The sequence below is a fragment of the Galeopterus variegatus genome, unplaced genomic scaffold (genome assembly GCF_000696425.1).
Source record: "Galeopterus variegatus unplaced genomic scaffold, G_variegatus-3.0.2 Scaffold196, whole genome shotgun sequence".
Taxonomy (NCBI): domain Eukaryota; kingdom Metazoa; phylum Chordata; class Mammalia; order Dermoptera; family Cynocephalidae; genus Galeopterus; species Galeopterus variegatus.
The window spans coordinates 176,104-186,542 of NW_007726307.1; the positions used below are offsets into that span (position 1 = coordinate 176,104).

The 10,439-nt window shown below is 46.3% G+C and overlaps 1 protein-coding gene across 1 annotated transcript in view; it reads right to left on the minus strand.

Annotated features, from left to right (window-relative positions):
- Window positions 1–780: 780 nt before the first annotated feature.
- Window positions 781–10,439, minus strand: part of RAB43 (RAB43, member RAS oncogene family) — a 31,061-nt gene continuing 21,402 nt past the window's right edge. Inside the window, exons 2-3 of the mRNA XM_008565206.1 lie at window positions 4,375–4,558; window positions 781–1,427 (exon numbers count right to left, since the gene is read on the minus strand). Coding sequence (XP_008563428.1) covers window positions 1,177–1,427; window positions 4,375–4,558 — 435 coding nt within the window. The 3' untranslated portion in view covers window positions 781–1,176. The remainder of the gene's footprint in view (window positions 1,428–4,374; window positions 4,559–10,439) is intronic.

The window sequence follows — 10,439 nt, forward strand, 5'->3', positions numbered from 1 at the left end:
GGGGGGGGGGGGGGGGGTTTTTTGGGGGGGGGGGGGGCCCATGGTGAGGGGACCTGAGGGACTGAGCTGGGCTGACATGAGGGACTGGGATTGACTTAGAAAGATCGCCTGGCTCCTCCCAACCAGTCACTGTGATCCCTGAGCCACACACCAAGATGACAAGATGACAGTGCTGTTTTCCAAGACCCCCACCTTTTGCCTTCCCAATCTCAGCACCCTGTGCAGGTTGAGGCAGTCAAGGACCCAGGAGAGTGAAAATGGCCAGGCCAAAGACCCCCAAGGGCCTTGGCTCTTTTGGGGGAAACTCTGTATGCTAGACTGGGGGAGCAGCTGCTCCTGAAGTGGCAGGAAGGATTTCTGTGCACAGGGCAAGGCTGGGTGACCTGCAGGTCCCTCTCAGACTTCAGGGATGCGAGTTTCCACTTTCACCTGCAATGTCCATCTTCCTACCCCCTCCCCAGCCCCCCAGATTTCTGAGAGCCGGCACTGAAGGATGTGCTGGTTTTGCAGCCTGAGTGGCAGGACTTTGGGCCCCAAGCTAGCAGACAGTCCCCACATCTGTGGGCCATGACCCCTCATGGTGCCGATGAAAATGAGAAGCTACACGGGAAACCAGGAAACTCGAGTGGTCTTGATAAGGCAACCAGCCAGGCCCCGAGAAGGGTCAGAGAGCCTGGAGTGGGCAGTGAAGGAAGGAGGCAGGTTCCTCTCCAGGAAGGAGCCCAGGCTTGCCCTGGGTGGCCCTGAGTCTGTGGGTCTGTGGCTCTTGCTCTCTGCTGCTACAGCCATTGCAATCTCAAGGTAGCACACAGGCAGGACTAGGATGTGTGCCAGGTGAGGCATGCTCCAGCCCCGCACTGTAGCCCACACTGGCAGGGGCACTCAGGCCAGTCCTGGAATATGAAGAACGTGGAGGGATCCTGAGGGATCCTGGCTGGCAAGACAGGTCCCACACCCGCCATGGGCCAACAGGCCTCCTGCAGGAGGTCCCTGCTCCTCCCTTCCTCTAGGGGAGCCTTCCCATCGAGCTTCCGGGACAAGGAGGTGTGGCTCCAGGACACTACCCCGCTGCTCTAGACTTGCTGGAGCCCTGGAGGGTGGCTCTGGAGGGCTGGGCTTGGCAGGCCAGAGAGAGAAAGGAGGTGGGAGGCCCCGGCCCACCTGCCCTGCCCCCCGTCAGCACCCACAGCCCCAACTCTCTCCGATGTCCTTGCTGTCCAGCTGGATGTGGTCAGTGCTCTTCTCACTGAACATGGGGCCCCCGTGCCTCATGATGAGCTCCGTGGCCACCCTTGTGAACGCCTCCTCCACGTTGCTTGAGTCCTTGGCAGATGTCTCGATGGCACACAGGATGTCGTAGTGCTCGGCCAGACTCTGTGCCTCGGCCAGGGGGACCTCCCGGAGATCGCTGAGGTCCGACTTGTTCCCTGCAGAGAAAGGCAGGGTGCAGCACAGTGAGGCCAGCAGGTGCCAGGCAAGCCTGGCCCCACCTGGCAGGACAGGAGGACAACCCTGACATCACCCACTCCCACTGCCAGCTACAAATCCACACACTCGGCTATGGTCATCCATCTTCCTTAAAAAAAACTTTATTTTAAAGTGTTTCTGTACTTCAGTCCCTCATTTTGCTTTCTCTTTTTTAGCTTTGCCAGGGGCTTATATATTTTGTTGCTTCTTTCTAAGATTTAGAAGCAGGAGAGTTTGGTGAAAAGAACATGGTACTTCAGAGCTGGGAGAAGACCTGGGTTGCAACTCCAGCGTCCTGCAACTTGCTGTTTGATTTTAAAGTGTTTCTGTACTTCAGTCCCTCATTTTGCTTTCTTTTAGCTTTGCCAGGGGCTTATATATTTTGTTGCTTCTTTCTAAGATTTAGAAGCAGGAGAGTTTGGTGAAAAGAACACGGTACTTCAGAGCTGGGAGAAGACCTGGGTTGCAACTCCAGCGTCCTGCAACTTGCTGTTTGACTGCTGGGTGAGTCACTCCATCTCTGTGTCTCGGTTTCCCCGCTCATTGTGCTACATTCAGCATAGGAGAGCAGAGTAGCGAGGAACCGAGACAACGAACGTGGAAACGGCTGGCATGTTGGCAGGCACACCACGGATGCTGAGCTCGATAAAGAAGTCTGGTGCTGCTCATTTTTTTGTGGTTAAAACTTTTTTATTATGCTTATTATTTATTCTCTCCTATTCTCCTTCAGAATTTTTTTATTCTCTGTAAGATTGTGGTTTTTGATTATTTTACCACTTTACCCAAGAGCACACCTTTGGCTCCTCCTATAAGGTGTGACATGTTTTCGTTACATTCTAAATAATCTGTGAAACTGCTCCTTGACCCAATTTCTGGAAGAATTTTTTAAAATCTCTAAGTAGTCGACTTTTGTAATGTGGTTACAGGGAAGATAAAAATAATATAAGAGTCTATAAAGATTTAAAATTTCCTGGGAAACTTTAAACAATGCAGCAACCAATTTCAATGTGTGGAACTTACTTAGATCCTGATTTCAACAAACGGGAAATAAAAACACATAACGTTTATGAGCAATTATATATCTGCACTTAAAAATATACATATTTTTAAGTGAATCTTTTACAGATTCACACTGGAATATTTACAGATGTAATCGTTTGGTGTCTGATATTTTCCTCAGAATAATACAAGGGAAGGGAGGTGACGAGGGCAAGAGGAGTCACTAATTGCTGAAGCTGGGTGATGGGCCCCTGGGAGTTCATTGTACTGTTCTATTTTTGTAGCTGTATAAAATGCTAATAGAACGCTTTTTAGAAATGTCCTTGATAAAAGGGAAGTGGTTGGGCCAGGTAAGGAGAGTTCCGTTCCCGCAAGGACAGTGCTACTGCAGTCAGGAGCCCCCACACCCCACACCCCTGTCCGGGCAGGCTGCAGGGAACTTCCAGCTACCCTCTTCCCAGCTGGAGCCGCATCCAGGCCCCACCTGTGCATTTGAGTCAGAAGAATCAGCCTGACTATTGGAGAAAGGACCTCAGGGACCACACAAATGCTAAAAAGCTTCTGGAGCCCAGGTCTGGGAAGTTTATGTAGGAGGAAAAGGGAAAACAGAGCAGAAGTTCCAGAGTGGGATCCCTGGACGAGCAACATGGGCGTCACCTGGGAACTTGTTAGAAATGCACATCATGGGCCCCATCCGGCCCTTCCAAATGGGAGGCTGTGCAGGCAAGGCCCTGCACCTGCACTTCAACAAGGCTTCTGAGTGATTCTGACGCACACAAGTGATGGAGTGTCCCTGCTCTGCAGTGTGGCGTGACAGCAAGTCACAGAATCATGGTCAGCAGAACTGAACTCAAGTCCCATGTCTGTATGCTCACAGGCTGTGTGACTTGGATACATCACTCCACTGTTCTGAGCTTCACTCCATCCCCTGTCAAATGTGGAGGCTGACATGGTGCTGACCACTGTGCAGATGCATGGGAACTGCAGAGCACATTCTTTAGCTCCCTTTCTTCTTTCTTCTATTCCTATCTTGAATATAACTTTATAAGTAACTAGCAGGATTGGAATTTACAAGATTGTGGTTCAAACTCTGGCTCAGTTCCTGCCTGACCAAGCTCAGCTCCTCTCTGCTGTCAGGCTTTGTCTGTATTTAAAAAGGAGAAAGGGAGGAATTGGTAAAGGGCCATGAGAAACGATTACATTGCATAATGTTGAATATACTAATTATCCTGGTTTGAGCATCACATTGCACATAGGTACTAACATTCAACCCTGTATCCCACAGATATGTACAATCAACTGTTACAATAAAAAATTTTTTAATTTAAATTTTTTTTTTTCATTTTAAAAAATTAAAATAAGGGGTGGCCCGGTGGCGCACTGGAGAGTGCGCTGCTTGGGAGTGCGGCGGCGCTCCCGCCGAGGGTTCGGATCCCATGTGGAGACCGGTTCCCGCTCACTGGCTGAGCGCGGTGCAGGCGCAACACCGAGGGTTGCGATCCCATTACCGGTTGGTAAAAAAAAAAGACAAAAAAAAGGGAAAAAAAATGATAATCATATCAGAACTGTTTCCTGTTGTACCACCACTGAAATCCTAAAATCCTGGAAAATACACAAGCTCCCCACTACAAGGTGTGTCAAACCTGAGTTGACATGATGTGATATATCGTGTTTAGGTGTTCTAAATATTTTTGCTAGCAGTTTCCATTTTTTAAATTCTTACTATACTTTAAACTGCAGTGTTTTAAAATAATGAAACCTACTCTGAATAAAGGAACCTCTCCCCTTAGCCTCTCCACAAAAATAAATAAATAAAAAATAAAAATAAAAAGGAGAGGCAGAGACAGAGAGACTGGAGTTGTGACCCCCTGAGGACCCTGTCCTGCTGCACCCCACCCCCCCGCTCACCGATCAGCAGCTGCACAATGTTGGAGCCCGCATACTTCCTCACGTCCTCAATCCAGTGAGGCACAGACAGGAAGGAGCTCCTCTTGGTGATGTCATATGCCAGGATGGCCCCATTGGCACTGCGGTAGTAGCTCTGGGTGATGGTGCGGAACCGCTCCTGACCAGCTGTGTCCCAGATCTGCAGCTGAAGAAACAGGGGGGGCTCGGTGAGCCCAGGGGTGTGGGCCAAGTATGGGGACAGGTAAAGCAACCCCACAGACCCACACCAGACCTGTGGCTCCACTGGGCTAGAAGGCAGACACAGAGAGAGAGGCCTTCTGAGCCCTTAGAAAGCAACTCGGTGGCCCAACTTTGAGAAGAAAGGAGGATGGAGGATGCAGAGGGAAGGTGGGCAGCTCTGTCTTGGCTCTCTAGGGTCCCCAGGGAAAGGGGGAAGAAGGACAAGGTATGTATTCTGAACTGGCCAAGGCCCTCCCTGGGGCCGCCTTCCCTAAACACTGGGCTCACTGCCAGGAACACTGACCCAGAAGAGCTCAGCAGCTCTCAGTTGAAGAGCGAGCTCTAGGTGTGCTGCAAGTCTGGCCGGGGTACACATCCAGGTGCCTCCCCCATATGTGCCCTATACCTGGCACGAGGCTCCTCCAGCATTAGGGTTCTCTAATGACCAGAGCCTGGTGGTGAGGGGCTGTGGCAGTGAGTGCCTGGGCAGGTGAAGGGCTGAGTCCTCCCATGTGGCCTTAAAGCACCAGGCAGTTTTCATCCACTGACCCTGCCTAGCCAAGCAAGGAGCTTGGGGTCTCTTGCTGCCCATGTCTTCAATTAACAAACACCCGCTAATGCCCTCTAATAAGCTCCCAAGGACATAAGTTTTGGAAAAGAAGTGCCCATGTGTGTGAGGAACTCCCCAGGCTTCCTTTAGAAGCAGCAGTCTAGAAGAATGGACACCCCACAGGGCCAGGGGCAGGGGGCAGGGCTAGAGCAGCTGATGTGAATGGAATGAGGAGCCATTCAAAGGGGAGCCCGAAAGTCTATGTGCAGCACCCTAGTGAGTCCTTGACTAAGGGGGATAAGGTAAGACTACCAGGATCTTACCAGAAAGTGGCCCCTCCAGGGTTGAGAACAGACCAGAGATAGAGGTTGAGCAGTCTGGGAGATGCTGAAGTTCCAATCCAGACACAGTGAAGAGGCTTCATTAGTGCCTTGTTAGCACCCCAAATATGGAGCTGAGTCATCAGAAAGCTTGTGTTCTATGAATGAAGACCATGCTTGGAGTAAGGTCTCCATAGACCTTTCCTAACAAAGCCTAAAAACAAGACCCAACATGAGCCTTGAGTTTGGAGGCTGAGTTCTGCCATGTTAGAGAGGCTAAGGAAATACCTAAGGCTTTTCACATAACTAACTGCCCTAACAAAACATATAACAAGCTTACACAAGTTCAAGGTGATCAGCCAGTAAGTGAACTGACTACTAGGACAAAACCCAACACATCTCAAAAGAGGATAACAGAATAGAGTCTCTATAAATTATCAACCACAATTTCTAGTATACAATCAAAAACTGCTAAACATGCAAAGAAACAGGAAAACATGAACTGCAGAAAAGGAAAAAAGCAGACAATAGACACTGACATTGGGTGTAGCAAAATCTTTAAAGCAGTTATTTTAAAGATGTTCAGAAAATTAAAGAAAAGTATGTTCAAAGAATTAAAAGAAAATGTGATCATAATGAATGGACAAACGGAATTTCGACAGAGAAATGGAAATTATTTTAACAACATTAAAAAAAGAGTTCCTGCCTGACCAGGAAATTCTAGAACTTAAAAGTATAATGAGAAAATTCACTGCATGACCTTAACAGCAGATTATAGGTATCAGGAAAAAAAAATCAGTGAACGTGAAGAAAACTCAAGAAAAATTAATCTGAAGGAGAAGGGGAAAAAAGATTGAAGAAAATGAATAAAATCACAGGGATGTGCAGGACAGTATCAAACTGTCTCATGTTCATAAAATTGCATTTCCAAAAGGAGAAGATAGTGATAACAGGGGAGAAATATTTTTTTTTAAATGGCTGAAAAACCTCCAAATTTGATAAAACATACTGGCTTAAAGACCCAAGAAGCTCAGCAAATCCCAATCAGAAGAAATACAAAATATACAATGGCAGATCATAGCCAAACTAGTAAAAAACAAAAATAAAGGAGAAAATCTGGAAAGCAGCCAGAAAAAAAGAAGACATACTACATATAGGGGGAAAACAATACAAATGACAAGTAACTTCTCATCAGAAATGATGGAGGCAAGAAGACAATGCTGGAAAATGCTTAAAAAGAAAAAAAGTGTTGAGAGAGAAAACTCGCAACACTCAAGTCTATATCAAACAAAATTATCCCCCGAGAGTGAAATAAGGGTATTTCAGATGAAAGAAAGTGGAGAAGAATAACAAAGAAAAAAAAAGTGACAAAGAAAGAAAAGAAAAGAAAGTGGAAAGAAGTTCCCTGCAAGGCCTGCACTACAAGAAATGCTAAAAGACATTCTTCAGTCTGACAATGATAACACTACACAGACATTCAGATCTACAAAAAATGAGAAGCACCAGAATGGTAAATGAGTGGATAGATATAAAATACTATTTTTTTCTTCTTGTAATTTTTTATAAGACTGAATTTATAAATAACGACTGTAAGGTGGGGTTTATAACATATTAGAAATAAAAGATATGACAATAATAGCACAAAAAGGGACGATGAGAGAATTTCAGTGTTCACGGTTACTACGTTTGTGAACTGCAAACGCGAAATGTAAGAGGTGGATTAAGAAATGAGAACGGTTTAAGTGTCTGTTGTGAAGAATGAAGTGGTACAATACTGACTCTGAAGAGACTTTCTAAGTTCAGGATGCATACTGCTAGCCCTGTATCAACCAGTAAGAGAAATAAACTGGCACTCTAAAAAAATTTCAATGAAACCAAAATAAAGTGGGAAAGGAACAAAGGAACAAAAAACAAGAGACAAATAGGAAACAAATAGCAAACGGTAGACTTCAACTCAACCATACCAATAATTACGGTAAGTATAAATTCACTAAACACTCCGATCGAAAGCCCGATTGTCAGACTGAAAAAAGGCAAGACCAACTATATGCTGTCTACGTAACTTTAACTATGAAGATACAAACAGGTAAAGGAATGAAAGAAAAAAACATATATACATACATATATATAGTATACAAAAAGTAGGCAAAGATAAAATAATGATGATATAGTAATATCAGACTAAGTAGACTTCCAAACAAAGAATTACAAGAGATAATAAGACATTTCATAATGACAAATGGGCAATTTATCAGAATGACATAATGATACTAAACATGTATGCACCTAATAACAGAGTGTTAGATTTCATGAAATAAAAACTGACATAACTAAAGTGAGAAATAAATCCACAACACCCCTCTCTCAGTAACTGATAGAGCAAGTAGTCAAAAAAAAATCAACACGGACAAAGAATACCTGAATGACACTACTGACCCCATGGACAGTCCTAGAACACTACGCCCAGCTATGGAGAGTAGTGGGTTTTTTTCAAGTAGACATGTAATGTTCACCAAGACAAGCCATATGCTGGGGCCATAAAATAAGTCTTAATAAATTTCAACTCTTACAAAATATAACCACAAGAAAATTAAAGTAGAAAATTAAAGCTGTAACAGAGATGTCTTCAAGAAGAAGAAACAAAGAAAACAAGGCAGTGAAATAAGAGTTATATGACATGTTGGACATATTGAGAGGAGACTTATACCAACCGAAGGAGAGTTTGAGATAATCACTGGTAAATACAGACACACCTAAACAAAACAAGATGATCACTACTGCCAGGAAAACAGAGAGGAACACAGGAAATAAAAAATAATGACAGCATATTATACAGCTTAGCTGTGAACAGTACTTAATAATGTATTTATTCAATCCTTCAACAAGTACTTACTGAGTACCCACTATGTGTTCTAGGTATCAGAGATACCAGAACAAACAATAGACATAAATTCCCACGATCAAGCTTACAGCCTAGTGCAGGAGACAGATGCCAAGTAAGATAAATAGTAAGCGGGCCGGCCCAGTGGCGCACTGGGGAGTGCGCCGCTTGGGAGTGCAGCGGCACTCCCACCGAGGGTTCGGATCCCATGTGGAGACCGGTTCCCGCTCACTGGCTGAGCACGGTGCGGGCGCGACACCGAGGGTTGCGATCCCGTTACCAGTCAGTAAAAAAGACAAAAAGGAAAAAAAAAAAAAAAAGAAAAATAGTAAGCAATAAAATTAATGATAAGTATTTATACTTACCATAAAATATATTTACTTACATGTAAATATATAAAATAAAAATATTTATCATAAAATAAGCAATGAAAATAGTAAGTATACTAGATAGTGATGAGATGGAAAAAAACAGGCAGGGGAAGACACAGGAAGCATGGGGAGGAGTGATATTTTAGATAGGACAGTCACTGTTTAGAGATTTGAAGAAAGACAGACTAGGAAGTGTGCAGATGCCTGGGAGAGGTGCATTCCAGGGACACAGAAGAGCAAGTCCAAAGGTCAAGGCGGCCAGCTACCAAAAGAACAAAAAAGACCAAGTGCAAAGACTGTGAGACAGAGACATGACCACTTGCACATTCAAAGCAGAGTGAAAAGAGGAGGGCATGTGGCACAGGACCCTGGGTCCCAGCCACCTGTTTCTCTGCCTCAGCACTGGGTCTCTACTGTGTCTGCCCTTGCTTGTGCCCACCTCCTCTCCACTTCTCACCACCACCCGGCCTGTCACCAAGGTCAACATAAGCAACCTCAGACCTGTCTCCAGGCGTCCCCTCACACCCGCAGTCCGTGCTCCCCACAGCGGCCGGTGTGCAGCTTCTAAACCAGCACTAAGGTCCTGCAACAGCTCTGCTCTCCGCCCCTGGGTGGCAACCCCCAAGCCCACAGGATCGGGTGAAAGGAGCCCACGTGGTCTGCCTTTACCTGCTGTCACTGCAGCTGCAGCCACCTCCCTGAGGACTGTCAGGCTCTGTGGCAAGGCCCGTGCCCTTGAGGATCCCCTGCCTAAAACCTCCTCCCAAACAACTCACACACGGCGCCTCCTGGTTCACTCCAGTCAACACTCAAATATCACCTCTGCTGAGAGGCCTTTCATGACCACCTTTCTCTTTTCTAATTTTTTTATTTTAACATCTACTTGTGCATATTTGTGGGGCACAGTGTGTTGTTTCAATACATGCACGTACTGCACAGTGATTCACTCAGGGTAGACAGCATAGTTTTGTACCCAATGGCCACCTTTCTGAAAAGAGCAGCTCCATCCAATCTCCTGACCCCAATTTATTTTTCTTCAGGGCAGTTCCTCGCCCGACACAACTCACAGATGCATGCACACACATATACATGTACTTAACGCTGTCTCTCCCTTGCACGAGTTCCACATGGGTAGGGGATGTGTCAGTGTGTTCTCTGCTGTCTTCCTGGCACCCAGCATCGTGCCTGGCAGGTAGCAGGTGCTCAACATAAACACAACTTGGAGGGACGTTTCTGCCCTGAGAGCCTGTCACCTGCACCTGGTCTCCATTTATCTGAGCTGACTCCAGGCCCCAGCTAGGGCTGGGTGATTTGCATACTGACAAGGCCAAAGTTGTTTTTCACTGCCTGGAATACACGATCAACCTTAAACCAGAGAACATCTGCCAAATTTAAACCACTGCCCAACCCCCCTGCTCCACCCAGCTCTCCACCTGCACGTGCACACTCACTTGACCACCCATAGATACCTTGCCCTGTGTGTGCCTGTGTGCATGTGTGCACACGTGTGTGTGTTATGTTCAAGCCCACCCACCCGGCACACCACCAGCTGCTCTCTAACCTTTCCCAGACAGGCTTTCTTGTCTTACAATCCAACTTTAGGGGAAATTCTCCAGGCTGCTGATATCAGAAGTGAAGTCCATGGGCCGGCCCGGTGGCTCAATGGAGAGTGCGCTGCTTGGGAGCGCGGTGGCGCTCCCGCTGAGGGTTCGGATCCCATGTGG